This window comes from Oncorhynchus nerka, linkage group LG10 (genome assembly GCF_034236695.1).
Source record: "Oncorhynchus nerka isolate Pitt River linkage group LG10, Oner_Uvic_2.0, whole genome shotgun sequence".
NCBI classification, from domain to species: Eukaryota; Metazoa; Chordata; class Actinopteri; order Salmoniformes; family Salmonidae; genus Oncorhynchus; species Oncorhynchus nerka.
Genome location: NC_088405.1, coordinates 89,715,749 through 89,734,727, shown reverse-complemented (window position 1 = coordinate 89,734,727; position 18,979 = coordinate 89,715,749). Strand labels below are relative to the sequence as shown.

General features: G+C 42.8%; 1 protein-coding gene across 2 annotated transcripts; it reads right to left on the bottom strand.

The window, feature by feature from the left end:
* Nucleotides 1-8,636: 8,636 nt before the first annotated feature.
* bod1 (biorientation of chromosomes in cell division 1) lies at nucleotides 8,637-10,505 on the bottom strand. 2 transcript variants are annotated; one of them, XM_029648970.2, is made up of 4 exons: nucleotides 10,182-10,505; nucleotides 9,861-9,985; nucleotides 9,459-9,658; nucleotides 8,637-9,380 (listed from the first exon to the last, which is right to left on the bottom strand). In XM_029648970.2, exons 1-3 carry the CDS (start codon nucleotides 10,320-10,322, stop codon nucleotides 9,460-9,462), a joined length of 465 nt encoding a protein of 154 aa, XP_029504830.1. In that variant the 5' UTR covers nucleotides 10,323-10,505; the 3' UTR covers nucleotides 8,637-9,380; nucleotide 9,459. The 2 variants fall into 2 exon arrangements, with proteins under 2 accessions (XP_029504830.1, XP_029504829.1); XM_029648969.2 differs by having other exon boundaries at nucleotides 8,637-9,358; nucleotides 10,182-10,499.
* Between the last annotated feature and the right edge of the window lie 8,474 nt (nucleotides 10,506-18,979).

The following is an 18,979-nucleotide window of genomic DNA, read 5'->3' as shown; positions in this document are numbered from 1 at the left end:
AGAACAAGATTGGCAAATTCGCCACTGGCGCCCTGTGCCCTTCACAAATGAAAGCAGATTCACACTGAGCACATGTGACAGACGTGACAGTCTGGAGACGCCGTGGAGAACGTTCTGCTGCCTGCAACATCCTCCAGCATGGCCGGTTTGGCGGTGGGTCAGTCATGGTGTGGGGTGGCATTTCTTTGGGGGGCCGCATAGCCCTCCATGTGCTCGTACCGAGATGAGATCCTCAGACCCCTTGTGAGACCATATGCTGGTGCGGTTGGCCCTGGGATCCTCCTAATGCAAGACAATGCTGGACCTCATGTGGCTGGAGTGTGTCAGCAGTTCCTGCAAGAGGAAGGCATTGATGCTATGAACTGGCCAGCCCGTTCCCCAGACCTGAATCCAATTGAGCACATCTGGGACATCATGTCTCGCTCCATCCACCAACACCATGGATGCTTTAGTCCAGGTCTGGGAGGAGATCCCTCAGGAGACCATCCGCCACCTCGTCAGAAGCATGCCCAGGCGTTGTAGGGAGGTCATACAGGCACGTGGAGGCCACACACACTACTGAGCCTCATTTAGACTTGTTTTAAGGACATTACATCAAAGCCTGTGGTGTGGTTTTCCACTTTAATTTTGAGTGTGACTCCAAATCCAGACCTCCATGGGTTGATAAATTTGATTTCCATTGATAATTTTTGTGTGATTTTGTTGTCAGCACATTCAACTATGTAAAGAAAAAAGTATTTAATAAAAATATTTCATTCATTCAGATCTAGGATGTGTTATTTTAGTGTTCCCTTTATTTTTTTGAGCAGTATATATATATATATATGACACCCCCTTTGGTTTCTTCCCCAGGCGTCATTGTTTCTGTGTCATGTCTGTGCTTTGTTCGTGTTTCTTCGTTTGTATTATGTTGTGTTTATTTATTTAAACACTCAGTCCCTGAACTTGCTTCCCAACTCTCAGCGCACATCGTTACAGGATCTCAAGTGTATCAGTCAGCTTAGATGTATCTAATACTAAAGAGTCCCTTTGATCACCAGCTGATTTGTCCCTCCTAATTAGAGTAAAGAGAGAGTTAATGTTATGGGTAGTTCAGTGAGGGGCAGCAGAAGGGCATATTCAGAGAAAAAATATGTGTTTTGATGAATTTTTTATATATATTTTTTGTAAAAAAAATGTCCCCCCTTTTTCTCCTCAATTTTGTCATATCCAATTGGTAGTTACAGTCTTGTCCCTTTGCTGCAACTTCCGTACGGACTCGGGAGAGGTGAATGTCAAGAGCCATGCGTCCTCCGAAACGCAACCCAGCCAAGCCACACTGCTTCTTGACACAATGTACGCATAACCCGGAAGTCATGTGTCGGAGGAAACACCGTACACCTGGCGACCATGTCAGCATGCATGCGCCCAGCCTGCCAAAGGAGTCGCTAGAGAGCAAACGGGCAAGGACATCCCGACACAGCCCGGTATGCAACACAGCCCAGTATCGAACCAGGATCTGTAGTAACACTGCGATGCAGTCCCTTAGACCGCTGCACCACTCAGGAGGCCACCGAAATAGTAGATTTAAACATAGTGACTGGCACTGACTGATGAGGTGGCTATTTCCAAACAGACTGCACATGTGAGTTATCCCTATGTTCATAGCACTGTTGAATGAGCTAGTGTCCATAAATCACTGGAGGGGCTTAATTCTGACCCAGATCCCCGTGTAGAAAATGTCATCTCGTGGGCCTGGCGTGTCAAACATGAGAGGCATCCAACTCAAGCGTATGTGCATGAGCCCTTTCCAGTGACATTGTCGTCATAAGGGGCTGACCCCCTACTCCCTGACAGTCACAAGGTGTCCTACCTGTTTTTGTGAATGATTCTCCTGGACCTTATGACAGCACAGTAAGCCCAAGGGCAGCAGGACCATGATGACATCACAGAGCCCCAGTGGAACAGCGCCACACAGACATGGCAGTCCCTAGTCTCCTCCCCCTGACCCTGGATGATTGGAGGTAGGAGGGGGGGGGGGTTGTTTTGTTTTAAGGGGGGGGGGGGTGAAGAGGTCTTGTGTGTGGGTGGGTTTACACATAGTGCGCCCCATATTTGGACTGGTGACTGTCCCGCTCTCTTTTATCCTCGCAGAGAGCTTTAAAAACAACCTAACAGAACAGTGTTGATCTCCCACTGAATGACCCCTGACCTGCAAACATAAGCATACACATTGTCTCAAACAAACAATGTTGAAGTGCACTCTTGTACCGCCTGTCCCTCACATGACCGTGTTATGAAAAATGCAAAATGTAAACACGGTTGTTGTCTTGCCTAACTGTCAGAGTTGTAGAATGCAGCATTGTGTGTGTGCACGCTGTATAAACACAACTCGAGTAGCTTGTTAATGTAGATAGACTAAAGAGAAGAGAAAGGGTAATGCAGGTATAGTACACACATCCCAGAGGCTGCATTTTGATATGGCGCAACTGAGTTGAGGCAGGGACAGTTGCTCTGTTTAGCACACCTATACCAGCTATAGTACCAACAATCAATAGATAGTTGGGAGACGGACGTAGTTCATTGAAATACATGTTTTAATGGAAATCATTTTAAACATAACTCTCTAGACACCTACAGTGGCTTGCGAAAGTATTCACCCCCCTTGGAATTTGTCCTATTTTGTTGCCCTACAACCTGGAATTAAAATGGATTTTTGGGGTGTTTGTATGATTGGATTTACGCAACATGCCTACCACTTTGAAGATGGATTTTTTCTTCTTCTTGTGAAACAAACAAGAAATAAGACAAAAAAACAGAAGCCTTTTTGTGCATAACTATTCACCCCCCCTTCAATTCTGACCAGTTTCCCAGTTCCTGCCGATGAAAAACATCCCCACAGCATGGGGATGGTATTCTCAGGGTGATGATGTGTTGGGTTTGCGCCAGACATAGCGTTTTCCTTGATGGCCAAAAAGCTCAATTTTAGTCTCAATATGATCAGAGTACCTTCTTCCATATGTTTGGGGAGTCTCCCACATGCCTTTTGGCAAACACCAATCTTGTTTGCTTATTTTGTTCTTTAAGCAATGGCTTTTTTCTGGCCACTCTTCCATAAAGCCCAGCTCTGTGGAGTGTACAGCTTAAAGTGGTACTATGGACAGATACTCCAATCTTTGTTGTGGAGCTTTGCAGCTCCTTCAGGGTTATCTTTGGTCTCTTTGTTTCCTCTCTGATTAATGCCCTCCTTGCCTTGTGGGCGACCTTCTCTTGGCAGGTTTGTTGTGGTGCCATATTCTTCCCTTTTTTTACTGGATTTAATGGTGCTCCGTGGGATGTTCAAAGTTTCAGATATTTTTTTATAACCAAACCGTGATCCGTACTTCTCCACAAGTTTGTCCCTGACCTGTTTGGAGAGCTCCTTGGTCTTCATGGTGTCGCTTGCTTAGTGGTGTTGTAGACTCTGGGGCCTTTCAGAACAGGTGTATATGTACTGAGATTATGTGACAGATCACGTGACACTTAGATTGCACACAGGTGAACTTTATTTAACTAATTATGTGACTCCTGAAGGTAATTGGTTGCACCAGATCTTATTTAGGGGCTTCATAGCAAAGGGGTGAATACATATACACACCACTTTTCCATTTTATTTAATTTCACTCATTTTTTTTCATTTCACTTCACCAATTTGGACTATTTTGTGTATGTCCATTACATGAAATTCCCAAGAAATCCATTTAAATTACAGGTTGTAATGCAACAAAATAGGAAAAACGCCAAGAGGGATGAATACTTTTGCAAGGCACTGTAAGTCATGGGACTGTACTGTAGATACCCTGCAGCATCAACAACAACTCATTGGAATGTCCTCATGAATGAGGACTAAAGGTTGTATAATACCACCTGTTCTATTGCTTCAAATTGGGAGTAAAGAGAAGGAGGACGTGGGTCGAGAATGGACTGTGATACTTCTATAAAACCTCCTGTTATCGTTGAAGGCACCTGGTTTGTGTTCTGCTGTAATAGGTCAGGACGGCCCAGACAAGGCATGCAGAGAGAGAGTAGAGAAAGGGCTTGTTGTGTCCCCTACTAGAGGACCCTGACCACGTGGGAAAACACCACGGGCCTCACTCTCCACACAACGTCTCCTCCAATCTGCACATTGCCTGACATTGAACGTGTGTTTCATACTCATGCCAAAAACAAGTGGATAAATCAATGAAATTACACAAGAGCTGACATCTGCAGAGGAATAGCCAAGCTGTGCTGATGTTGCTAGCTTGCTTTCTTCCCTCTCACTATGAATAAGCGGGCCGAATGTACCTGTAATGGCAAAACTCACAATATTTGTAAAGACAATGTACAATAAATACAATTGTCTAATAAGTACATATGCCTGCTTATAATTCTCACTATGTAATAATGGATGGATCCTAGATGTATTTTGATAGATATATTATAGCCAGTCACTATCCTCTTAGTCCTTATGGAGTGCTTATTTCACAACTAATTACTTCCAAGATATAATTAAAAAATATATGTTCCAAAACAAAAATTCACGAATAACATTTGCTAACACATTTCATCATACATACAGTATGTCCTCCATTAAAGTTTTAAAGGGGGATTGCTTCCATAGGCAGCCAAGATCACCAAGCCACAGCGTTTAATACTCATTACGTCTGTATAGTCCCTGGCTGAAGAAGAGTGGAGACTGAGGAGCTTGTGTCTAGTGGTGAAAATGACCTTGCCTAATGCACATCTGGGCAGAGAGGTCCTGGATCGGGCAACCTCAGTGTACCACTATATGTAATGAATCCCCCCACTAACGTGTGAGAAATATGAGGGGTAATTAAATGAACAGATGCACCAAGGCTTTGCAGAGGAATGGGGATTTAATTGTTGTGGCTTGGGCCTCTAAGGGACAACTCTGGGTCCAACGTGCAGCTGTGCTCTAATGGGGTTAAGGGGAGGGGGTGAATTTACCCCTACTCTGTCCCATTTCAATAATTACTCTGGTTCAGAAAACCAATGCAATGACAGCTGAGACTTTTGCCCCCAAGATGTGCAGTGAACACAACACACAATTTCACACTATATTACCAGTACCCTCCAAGGACCCTGAACTTAATTGCTGCATATCTGAGGCCAAAAGTGCTGTGTCACTTGGTTTCTTACACAATGCATAGTTCAACCCTGTGTCCTCTCTCATCCGTGAGCGATTTAGTACTGGGCAGAGTTTGGGTTTTGAGTTTCGTTTGATTGTTTACACTTGACAATGATGATAAATGATTGGCTTGCTATGTCCTACAAATATTTGTTTTTCTAAATAATTGGAATGATTGCTATGATTGTGCAATATTCCAAAATTCTAATTAGGGAGTCATAATTACGTCATGATGTGTTGCTCACATACTGACACAAGATAGTGACCAGGAACAGAGCAGCAGCACAACAATGGTCCTCAATGAAAATTTGAACATCTTGGCACTGTTATAATCTTCACTCGGCACCCCTTAGAGCCTGGTTCCTCTCTACGTTTCTTCCTAGGTTCCTGCCTTTCAATGGGAGTTTTTTCTAGCCACTGTGCTTCGACATCTGCATTGCTTGCTCTTTGGGAATTTAGGCTGGGATTCTGTATAGCACTTTGTGACATTGGCTGATGTAAAAAGGGGCCTTATAAATTTGATTGCTTGAAACCCCACAGCTGACCAGCTATATTAAAATAAAAACATCTCTGCCTGTTGTATTGGTTGCATACTTCGTTATTCTACAGAAACTATACATGATACTTTGTCAGTTTAGCCGGGTCAAGTCAGACTCAAGACCAACAGCTAGAGGAGGATGTCCCTGAGCTTGTTAGAATCACTTTGCCCTCTAGTGGGTTTTGTCTTACATTTCAGATACTGCCAAAGCATCTGCTACAGTACAGCCCTGTACACTCTGCTCCTCCATTGTGTGGAAGGAAGACGTTGCTATGCTGCTGTGAGAGTTCTGGACTGGAACACAACTTGACCTTTACTATTCAGAATAATGTGATTGTGTTGAGGCCATCTGGTCATAAATTGGCATTGCTTTTAATTGTATAATGCATGTGTAATAAGTGACCATAATTCAATAAGGGTTCATGGGTAATCCCAACCACATACTGTGACCTGTAGAAAAGGTAGTGGAGAGTGGTGTAAATTAAGCCATTTTTTTTTTACATTCAGCTTTACTCTGTAAAGATAAATATAGACTGAACAAAAAATATAAACATATTATGCAACAATTTCATGCCTAGTCAATCAGAATGAGTTTTCCCCCACAAAAGGGCTTTATTACAGACAGAAATACTCCTCCGTTTCATCAACTGTTCAGCTGGGTGGTCTCGGACGATCCTGTAGGTGAAAAAGCTGGATGTGGAGGTCCTTGGCAGGTGTGGTTGCACCTGGTTTGCGGTTGTGAGGTCAGTTGGACATACTGCCAAATTCTCTAAAACGACATTGGGAGGTCGGCTTATGCTAGCAAAATTAACATTCAATCATCTGGCAACAGCTCTGGTAGACGTTCCTATAGTCAGCATACCAATTGCACGCTCCCTCAAAACATGAGCCATCTGTGGCATTATGTGGTGTGACAAAATTGCACATTTTAGAGTGACCTTTTATTGTCACCAGCACAAGGTGCACCTGTGTAATGATCATGCTGTTTAATCAGCTTCTTGATATAGCTCACTTGTTCAGTATAGTATTCTTTCTAACAAAGATACCTACATATATTTCAGGATGTTGTGTATCCCTGGAAATATTCAGAATTCATGTAAACATACAGTTTAGAACATTTGGGGTAACTTGGCACTTACTCCGGGTATGGGGTAAGTTGAGCCACAGGACAGGGTAAGTTAAGCCACCTACAAATGTATGTACTGAATTAAATTGTACCACTAACTTTTTGAAACCATGTCTAACTTTATTTCCCAAACACAATTCAGCACAATTCATCACTTTTCCCCCAGATTTTTGTACATTTTAAGCATATTTTAACAAACACTTTTTAAAAACACTTATCATTGGCCAGGCCCTGTTGATAATGCCGAGCACTACACCTGGTAAGAAAACACTTCAATTTGCTCAAACATTGGCTAAACTAACCCCAAGGCAAACATTTGGTCTAAATTAGCCCAAACAGCTACAAGGATGCACTTTTATGCAGGTTTAGGACATCATACTGAAACTTAGAGACCCCAACTGATGTAGAAAATGATCTACTTTGGTTTAGATAGAAGCATCATGAAACCTCTAGTATATATTAATTTGACTTTTTTCATGTGGTTTCTCCCTTTAGACTCTTGAAATGATTAACTTTCCCTAAATATTTAGTGAAAGTATTACTTTTGTGTATGGTTTCCTAGAAACAAGGGTGGCTCAACTTACCCCCCTTTCCCCTACTGACAAGATAAAGTGAAGACCAGAGACTTCCAGCTCGAGTGCAGTGGAGCCAGGGCATTAAATTCCTCACCCTGGATTCTGATTACTCACACCAGACAGCTGACAACTGTAGCGTTAAAATCAGGACAGGATTGAGTTTCCCCAGATGGAGGAACTGTGGCAAAGCATCTTAATTAGCGTGAGCAGCAGACACTGATGTCAGGGTGGGGGCTGGAGTCACGTAGCCATGCTGCTGGTCTCTGAAAACCTGACACACCACCAGGACCTTTATTCAATTTGTGTAAGTGTGTGTTGGGAGGAGGTGGGGGGCAACAAATTAGCTATGCTCAAAGTCCAATGTCTCACTAGTATCCACTTGCCCTAAATGCTTATCGGTCTACTACACACTATTTCCTTACGGAATTCTTTAGACCACTCCTAAAAGCCATTCTGTAGTGTCAGTGTGTGGAGGTCTCTGATTTAAAAAAAGAGAACAAAGGCCTGCTTGCCAGTTCTCAGTGGTGCAGCACAGCGGGCCTGCTAGTATGCACGTCCTCAGAGGCGAGGTGGTGAATGACAGAAGCAGCTCCATCCAGGCAGCTCTGACAATTCAACCTTTGTCCCAGCCAGGCGGGAACACTCTGCACAGCTCATCCAGAGCCCCTCATCCCCCTCCTTTTACTGGGGGCCTTGGAGCTGCATCTTAGGGCCATGGAGCTAAGCCTCACTCCTACACGGCTGAGGGCAGCGAGAGAAATATAGCATGGATGTGTTGAGACAGCAACCATGCCGTGCTCCCAGGCACTGCCAATCAACTTGCACCCGGCCTGCCCAGAGGAATGCCAACAAGCCAACAAGTTCTACTCCCTCGCCCTGGCAGCTAGTTTCATAACCTGGGTTGTACTCCAGATGTTAAGTCTTGAACTGGCAAAGACTGCAGCGCTCCCTTTTATGGACTGTCTCCTCTATGTAACGCAGTACACCTTCCATCCCGTAAGAGATCTCACTGGCTGTGCTCTGGATGGATCCAAATGTGATAATGCTGTGATCATTCTAATCTAATAAAAATATAGGAAATCAGCTGTGTAGTGCGAGGGCAAAAAAACAAAAAACAAAACTTGCACCCCTTGGGGTCCTGAGGACAAAGTGTGGGAAACGCTGCTCTAGGCTAACAGAGCAATGTAGTCTTACCGCAGCCCGTACAGCACAGTATTGACACAGTTTAACAAATGACAGGGCAGTGTGCACATTTCAACCAAATCATTCATTTATTGGTGAATGGCATTTACAATATTCACCAATAAGTGTCAAACTGAGGAACAAAATCTATAAGCCAACATTACAATGGCTACTTCCTGCTCTTAAAAAAAAAAAGTTACCAGTCTCTTTAATTCAATAACCACAAACAAAATTCCATGTGCTATACCTGGGGTACTCAACTCTTAGCCTACGAGGTCCATTGCCTGCAGGTTTTATTCTACCTGATAATGAATTGCACACAACCTGGTGTCTCAGGTCAAAATCAGTCCCTGAGAGGGGAACAATGAAAAAATGCAGTGGAACTGGCTTCGAGGTCCAGAGTTGAGTTTGAGGGGCAGCAGGGTAGCCTAGTGGTTAGAGCATTGGACTAGTAACCAGAAGGTTGCAAGTTCAAACCCCCGAGCTGACAAGGTACAAATCTGTCGTTCTGCCCCTGAACAGGCACTTAACCCACTGTTCCTAGGCCGTCATTGAAAATAAGAATTTGTTCTTAACTGGTTAAATAAAATAAAAATAAAATACCAGTGTCATTTGCACAATTACCCTTTGACTTGTTATGGGCATTATTTGGTAGCCGTTAGCAATGATTGGTTTCTCCACATGAAGTAAGAGCAACCTCTTGCTCCATGATTACTAGACAGTAGGTCCTTGTCCATCCAGCCTGATGGAGCGCTAAAAAATATCTACCTTCAGCAGAAAACATTTCTCTGTAAAAGGAGAGAAGACAAACTGTGAAACTTTGAGATTATAGTTCAATGCCTATAGATGTGCCCATTAGGTTTATGTTAAGGTGTTATACGCACTGACCTCATGGCGTTTTGGGTCCAGTGTGGCTTGGAGCCTCCTGTTGCTCAGTCTCTGATTGAGTGTTGGATGGACCCTCCTCCTTCTCAGCAGACAGGAAGTCATGAATGGCATCCTCAATGTGGGGCCTGAAAGTGTGGTTCAATTTGGGATCCACCACCTGGGTGATGATTCTGTCCACTCCAGACTCCAGCATGCCTGACCTGACACACAGCAGAGACACTACAGATGACTAATGACTGTGGCATAAGTAGCAACAACTGATAACACCTACCTCAGTCCAGACTGGGGACATGAGCTTAGCCATCCAATGTGCAGATTTCACTATCCTCTGTAATATGTACTGTCAGCAACGCATTTGACACAGGCAGAATTATGAGTATATGAAGTATTGTAGCTACTTACTGCACGACGCTTTGTCTTAGCCCATTTCGCACTTGATTTTTGTTGATTAAAGGGTTCCATTCTTGAGTGCTCAAATGAGTGGATACAAAGTTGTCAACTTTTTGTCGCAGATTCTGGTAGGCAGGCTGACGGCAATGACAGAAGTACACCGGCATTGATCAATAGCTGAGAACATTTTCCAGCACAACTGGCTAGCTAACGTTAGCTAGCTATGCTAAAAACAACATGGTTGGACACAAAGCGTAAACGTGCTGTCTAACTGAGTAAAATAAATGTTGACAGCCAGTTAGCCAGGAAAAAGTTGAAAGCTATATATAGTACCTTTGTATCCACATCTGCCAGGCAATCTCTGCGGAACTCGTCGAACAAGCCTCGGTTCTTGAGATGTTCCACAATGAGACCGATTAGCTGAGGATCTCCGGGAGGAAGATTCACCGCGTTACCGCTGGCACCCTCCGCCATACCGATGTTTGTTTAATTTCAGCCTTGTTCATAAACCAGTGGAACACTATCGATATAATTTGAGGAAACGACACAAAATAACTGCTCGTGGGTCTAAAACTACAAATTCGCTAGTTATGTGGAAGAATGATTTGGAAGTGTACACAAGTACCAAAATGCTTTGTAATACGGAAGTTGCTTCTTGGGAAGTTACTACTACGCGAGGTCTTTCATCTTGATAGGCCATGCGTGATCATTCCGAATTCTACATTGGCGGTGCAGCATTTACGGTGATATGGACTCTGCAGAAGTCAGGGCATTCATATTTATTTAGTTTCGCCGAGCAGCGCTGTTGTTGAAGGAAGTTGTCAATGAAGTGAGTTTGTGTTATACATGACCTCCCGCACTCACCGAACGTCAAACACTCGTGTCAATGCGGATCTATACGGAGCACTCCGCATTGTTAAAACATTTGAGAGGCACACTGTGATGCGGTACAGAGTTCAATTTGGCCTCTGGAGGCTCCTCTATTGCGCCACACCGCGCATCAGACCACATTTTCAGATCAAGAATAAAATGTCTCTTAGCTTTTGTTTACAGAGAGGGAACTCTTTGGTTCGACACAGTTCAACCTTAAAAAATACCAAATGTACTGATGACAGGGAGTAATGACCAGATCATATTCATTGTCTTGTTTGATAAAAAAAGGAAAGTCTCTACTATTGTCAGCAATACTCACAATGTATGTATATCTTTCCTGTAAATTGCATAGGCCTACTGGTAAATGTAGACCACCTCATAACAACTTAGATATATGCCTATGGATTACAACAGGACTTGGTTTTGCATAATGATGAAATCAGTTTGTGCCTAATTAATTCATACATTTCCTGTGTGACAGATCAAATAGACAGTGTCCATCTAAGATGGGATGGTGATTATAGGTCTGGTGTGGGTGAGACTGGGAAAAAAGACATCTGTATTTGTGATGTTATTTTTGTTTTAAATGGCCATGTGAGTGTTACATAACAACCTCAATTACTGCAATTTGCAGTTAAACTCAATTATGTTTATCTGACTCGCATTGTCAGACAACATCTTTTGTTTATTTTAATATTAATACCACATGGCTCTTAAAAAAAAAACTTGAGGTAATTCAAGTGTTAGACTATTGGCCATGTGGCTGATTTATAAGTATCCTAAATGTGAATTGTTTTGTATTACAAAAATCAACTACAGAGATATGATTTTGTCTTGCAATTATTTTCTTTAATAAATGTAGTTATTGTAAATGGTGGGGGTGGTCTTTAATTATAATGTCAACTATAGTCTCCTCAATTTCCAGGAGTAGCTGGTTGCCAGGCAACTAGGGAGAGGAACCATGGTGATACTGAGGGAAGAGGAGGGAGAAACAAGGGGGGTCTGATGAGGAGGACAGTGTCTTTATGTATTGTAACATTGTTTTCATGTAAGTACATCATGGTCTTGTAGGCTACCCCTTTGTACTGGGAGTATACCCTGTATATAGCCTCCTCTCGTATTTCTTATTTTGTGTGTTTTTTAAATGTTCAAATTTTTAATCAGTTAAACTTTTTGGATATTGAGTATTGCACTGTTGGGTAGGGTTAGCATATTAATGATCTCAAACCTATTTGTTCATACACATTGTTTGTGTATAACATATGCATATGTAACAGTGTAACGTTAGTTCGTCCCCTCGCCGGGCTCAAACCAGGTACCCTCTGCACGCATAGACAACTGACACCCACGAAGCATCGTTACCCATCGCACCAGAAAACCCGCAGCCTTTGCAGAGCAAAGGGAACCACTACTTCAAGGTCTCAGAGCGAGTGACGTCACAGATTGAAACGCTATTAGCGCGCACTACCGCTAACTCGCTAGCCATTTCACATCGGTTACACATATACCAACATGGAGAGTTGAGGTACACACCTCTGTACGGCAATGTATTTTTCACAATGCAGTTATGCTTATTAATGGATTGTATTCATTTCATGTTGCCTCAGAGATGGTTTGAGCACAGTAATTAAATTTTCCAGATTTCCACCACCAATGGGCCACAAGATGGTGACATAACATCAGTATGTGTCAGAGTTAAAGCAGCTTGAACAGAGAGGTTTAATTATGCAATGCTGTAGTCTCCAGCTGTAGTTTTTCGACATGTGTTGTGGCATATGTATCTTTGATCTGACAATAAGATATTCTGTAACTGCCACCAAACAACAAAAACAGAGCACCCCGGCATGAAAACACACAAATACTTAATGGAACTAGTCCCAATCATAACTCTTCCAATTTAGCAGAATCAGGCTGGCCTGCTGTACTGTAATCATTTTACAGTCAGATTGCAGTCCTGGTTTTTGGGATCAATATGTAATTGTGCTCCCACTGGTATATCCTTGTAGAGTCCTGTGTAAAGCATGGCGCTTGCAACGCCACATGATTGTAGGTTTGATTTCCACGGGGGACCAGTATGAAGAAGAAAAATAAAGTATAGAATGTATGCATTCACTATTGTAAGGAGCTCTGGGTAAGTGTGTCTGCTAAAATGTAAATTAGTCAGGACTCTATTCTTCCTGGTTGGCACATGGATTAGGAATCTAAGAAAGGAGTGTTTTGGAGCACTTACTTTGGGATTATGTGCTTTTATAAACTGGGTGGTTTGAGTCCTGAATTGGGATTGGTTGAAAGCCATGGTATATCGGACCAACAAACAGATCACTGACCATCTCGAATCCCACTGTACCTTCTCCGCTGTGCAATCTGATTTACGAGCCGGTCACGGGTGTACCTCAGCCACGCTCAAGGTACTAAACGATATCATAACCGCCATCGATAAAAGACAGTACTGTGCAGCCGTCTTCATCGACCTGGCCAAGGCTTTCGACTCTGTCAATCACCATATTCTTATCGGCAGACTCAGTAGCCTCAGTGTTTCTAATGACTGCCTTGCCTGGTTCACCAACTACTTTGCAGACAGAGTTCAGTGTGTCAAATCGGAGGGCATGTTGTCCGGTCCTCTGGCAGTCTCTATGGGGGTGCCACAGGGTTCAATTCTCGGGCCGACTCTTTTCTCTGTATATATCAATGATGTTGCTCTTGCTGCGGGCGATTCCCTGATCCACCTCTACACAGACGACACCATTCTGTATACCTCTGGCCCTTCCTTGGACACTGTGCTATCTAACCTCCAAACAAGCTTCAATGCCATACAACACTCCATCTGTGGCCTCCAACTGCTCTTAAACAGTAGTAAAACCAAATGCATGCTTTTCAACCGTTCGCTGCCTGCACCCGCACGGCCGACTAGCATCACCACCCTGGATGGTTCCGACCTAGAATATGTGGACATCTATAAGTACCTAGGTGTCTGGCTAGACTGTAAACTCTCCTTCTAGACTCATATCAAACATCTCCAATCTAAAATCAAATCTAGAGTTAGCTTTCTATTCCGCAACAAAGCCTCCTTCACTCACGCCGCCAAACTTACCCTAGTAAAACTGACTATCCTACCGATCCTCGACTTCAGCGATGTCATCTACAAAATAGCTTCCAATACTCTACTCAGCAAACTGGATGCAGTTTATCACAGTGCCATCCGTTTTGTTACTAAAGCACCTTATACCACCCACCACTGCGACCTCTATGCTCTAGTCGGCTGGCCCTCGCTACATATTCGTCGCCAGACCCACTGGCTCCAGGTCATCTACAAGTCCATGCTCGGTAAAGCTCCGCCTTATCTCAGTTCACTGGTCACGATGGCAACACCCAGCAGGTGTATCTCACTGATCATCCCTAAAGCCAACACCTCATTTGGCCGCCTTTCCTTCCAGTTCTCTGCTGCCTGTGACTGGAACGAATTGCAAAAATCGTTGAAGTTGGAGACTTTTATCTCCCTCACCAACTTCAAACATCTGCTATCTGAGCAGCTAACCGATCGCTGCAGTTGTACATAGTCCATCGGTAAATAGCCCACCCAATTTACCTACCTCATCCCCATACTGTTTATATTTATTTACTTTTCTGCTCTTTTGCACACCAGTATCTCTACCTGCACATGACCATCTGCTCATTTATCACTCCAGTGTTAATCTGCAAAATTGTAATTATCCGCCTACCTCCTCATGCCTTTTGCACACAATGTATATAGACCATTTTTTTCTCCACTGTGTTATTGACTTGTTTATTGTTTACTCCATGTGTAACTCTGTGTTGTATGTTCTCACTGTTATGCTTTATATTGGCCAGGTCGCAGTTGTAAATGAGAACTTGTTCTCAACTAGCCTACCTGGTTAAATAAAGGTGAAATAAAATAAAAATAAAATAAAAAATGGAGTTGTACAACTTTATTTATGTTGGTGGCCAGTTTATAATAGCAATAAGGCTCCTCGGGGTTTGTGATATATGACCACTATACCACGACTAAGGGCTGTGTCCAGGCACTTTGCGCTGCGTCGTGCGTAAGAACAGCCCTTAGTCGTGGTATATTGTGTGGTGAACTCCATCTAAGGCTAAATACCGGCGCGAGACCGATAGTCAACAAGTGGCGCTAGGGAAAGTTGAAAGTGGCGCAGCGTTCTAATGCACTGCATCTCAGTGCAAGAGGTCCCTGTTTCAAATCCAACCTCTATCACATCTGGCTGCGATGGGGAGTCCCTTATCGTGGTGCACAATTGGCCTGTGTTTGACCACTGTAGTCATTGTAAATAAGAATGTAACTCAACAAGTGTAGCCCATCGTCCTGCATTTACAATACGAGAGCATAAAAATTCTAACTTGAAGCTGAGATAAACCAAGTGTTTTTCAGATTTATTTTCCATTCATTGGACGATGACTGTTATCACTGTAAAAAACAAACTCCAAATGCATTTATAGGTAGCTTGCTAACAGCCATGGAGGAGGGTGAAAGGAGAGCAGCCCCAACTGTCAGTGAGAGAGGAGGCTATTCTGGATAGGGCAGGTACTTGTGTAATTCCTGTCCCTAGAAGTGAGGACGGAGATAATAGTAACATAATATTCAGTGTGGTGTAATTTGACTATAATGAAGTCTGTTTCTTGTGAGGTTTTCTGTCCTCAGATAAAGAGCGCTATGAAAGCCTGTCTACATATGAAGAGCAGTGGTTCTCAGTTCTGGGGACTCAAAGAGGGGCACATTTTTGTTTTTGCCTTAGTACTTACTGCATAGCTGATTCAAATGATCAACTCATCAAGCTTCGAGAGGTATTTATGTATTAATTTGTGATGCTATCCTTGATATGATCCTGTTATTGTCACATGCTACACATGCACATGTGTGTGCCCATGCATCTATCAATCCAATGTTATCATGATTTGTTATCAGGTATATTATACTTTAGTAATACACAATGACCTGGTGATGTAAGTCTAATAATGACATTGTCTTCCATATTCCTAGATACCTTGTAACTGGAGATTCCTTCAAATCGTTTGCCTACAGTTAACGTGTAGGGCACTGCAAGGTTGGGTGACCAGGGCCATCTGGGATTGCCTCCTGGGGGAATTCAGGTGTGTGAAAGCTACCTGTGTCATGCATAACTTTACGAGGATGGACACGAGGACCAGGAGGGGATGTGCAGCTCGCTGCCGTGTGCCAGAGGAGAAGTCTGCTGCTCTGCAGGATGTTTCAAGGATAGGGTCCAACAACGCAGTAAGAGAGGCAATCTGTGTGCGGGAGATCTTCACATCCTATTTCTTTGAAGAGGGTGCTGTTCCCTGGCAACACCATAGACTACACTATGCACAACCAAAGGCTCTTTTAAGAGCCATTCACATTGCAATAAGAGTATTCTTCCATTTACTTAGCTATGTCAACTGCAGTTAAAATCAATTCCAAGTTTCTACTTCTCAGGTGAGGGTGCTGTTTAGGTAAGAGTGTGATGTCTGTACAAAAACAACAGGCTCTTTTAAGTCACCCATATTGAAAAGAATGTAGAACAATTAGACACCCTATAACCCACACCTACACACTCATGTATCAATCTGATTGATTGGGTTGTGCAGTAAGCAGACTCAAGTGTATAACTGTGGCTCCTTCCACCTTCAACAAATAGGCAAGAGGGCCAACCATGGAGAATAGTAAGACACTTCATTATTTCTATAACTTCGCTATATTTTTTATCCTTGTGTTCATGTTCATGTTTTTCAGCATTAAGTACCCTTCAGCCACTTAGTGTGGACACCAGGTGAGGCGACACACACAGATTCCTGTTGAACACTGTCTCTCTAACTACCTTATTTTCTCAATAACAGTCTCTCTCCTTCACTTCATCCCTCTACCCTCTTCTCCCTAAATCCTCTAGGTTATATCAGCTGTGTCGGTGAACCCCTCCCGCAGCTGAACTGTCTACTTAGAGGGCACTTGGTCAACAGGAAGTATTATTAAAGAGATGCTTTACATTGAAATACAGAGATGCAGTAGTCCCAGAGTTAATGAACCAAGGTCAGTTTTGCATTTCACCTGATTATTATGATGACTAACAATGTTAGAATAAAAAATAAAAACTAGGCTTAAGCATGCTATTGCTCTCTCCATCTGTCTCTTGTCTGCAGATGTTCTGATGTGAGAGAGGATGCTAAACCCCCAGTCCCGTCATCGCCACCTCACATGCTCCTAAGATAAACTTCAGGCCGACTTGAGACACTATTATGTAATTGTGATGAACTGAGAGAATATTTGGGTTGCACTGTGATTCATAAATGATATGCTGCCGTCCCTCCTCCTATGTTCTTACCTCTTTCCCGTTGGCTATTCCACCTTTCTTCCTCTGTTTTTATATTGCACAAAAGATATGCATTGATGTACAGATTGAACTTGTATTTATAATATTACAATTATATTTATAACACTTGGATAAAGAACTTCTTTCAATAAAGCGTTTAATTCTCTACTGGTTGAAATGAAGTCTAATTTAATGAAATACTACACCTATCCTGTGTTTATCAGATCAATGCAGATGAAGGGTGTTAGATATTCAGATGCTACATAAGAAGTGTAGTGCACTGTTTTTATATTCTATTTCTGTATATATTAATTACAAATCAGCCTTTAACTAGTTAAATCCTGTTTCTAGTCTATTAGTTACAATGTGTAACCATTGATGTCCAAGGACCAAGATTGGTAAACACTGTTGAAGTGTATATATATATATGCCTGTGCCATTAAACTCCTACAACTCATCCAGAACGCCGCAGCCCGTCTGGTGTTCAACCTTCCCAAGTTCTCTCACGTCACCCCGCTCCTCCGCTCTCTCCACTGGCTTCCAGTTGAAGCTCGCATCCGCTACAAGACCATGGTGCTTGCCTACGGAGCTGTGAGGGGAACGGCACCTCACTACCTCCAGGCTCTGATCAGGCCCTACACCCAAACAAGGGCACTGCGTTCATCCACCTCTGGCCTGCTCGCCTCCCTACCACTGAGGAAGTACAGTTCCCGCTCAGCCCAGTCAAAACTGTTCGCTGCTCTGGCCCCCCAATGTTGGAACAAACTCCCTCACGACGCCAGGACAGCGGAGTCAATCACCACCTTCCGGAGACACCTGAAACCCCACCTCTTTAAGGAATACCTAGGATAGGATAAAGTAATCCTTCTCCCCCCCCCCCCTTAAAAGACCTAGATGCACTATTGTAACGTGGCTGTTCCACTGGATGTCATAAGGTGAAAGCACCAATTTGTAAGTCGCTCTGGATAAGAGCGTCTGCTAAATGACTTAAATGTAAATGTAAATGTATATTTGTAATACATACATGCAGACACAACATAATTCAAAGACTGGAATTTGATACTCCTGGTATTGGATATGACTGTAAAATAATCTCAAAGATATTCATAGCTGAACTGCACCTTTATCTGCCAAGGTAGAGTACATGATCAGTGAATATATTAAATGTACAGGCTACAATGTGGGGATCTCATGCATGGTAATAACTACATGTATATACGACTTGTATCCTTGGCACAAAGTTATATTCTACTCAATATTATTTGAGTAGATATCTACTCCAAGTTATATTCTACATAGCTAGTGGGCTATGTCATTTCATCTATCTGCGTTGCATAGCAAATATCGGGAAGGCAAGCTTACAAAATTGTACATTCAATTTGCAGTAAATGCTTTAGCTGGCTAGATTCTTTACATCCACTGTTTCACAAGACGACAGCCTGGTTTGCTGGTTGTTTCAGGAGTACCTAAAACATTAAACAACCACAATAACAATTTCATACTCATGTCACAACACCCATAAAGCTAACCAGATAACTTAGCTGGCTAATGTTAGCTAGTCAGCTAGCTTGCAATGTCGCAATTTTCGTAAATTAACTTTATGATAAAAAAAAGAAAATGCATAATCGTTTGTCTCTACATTAACTAACATATTCCTGTGAACTGTACATTTTTTGTTGTTGCATGATTCGTTATGACGTTATAACCACTTAAATTTGCTTCCATCCTAGTATTTTTGTCAGACATCTTCGCTGAAGAAGGCTAAAACACGGAACCCAAACTGGCTGCGCGCGTGCGCTATCGTGCATAAATGTATTTTGTCTCCCCACACCAAATGCGATCACGACACGCAGGTTAAAGTATCAAAACGAACTCTGAACCAATTATATTAATTTGGAAACAGGTCGAAAAGCATGA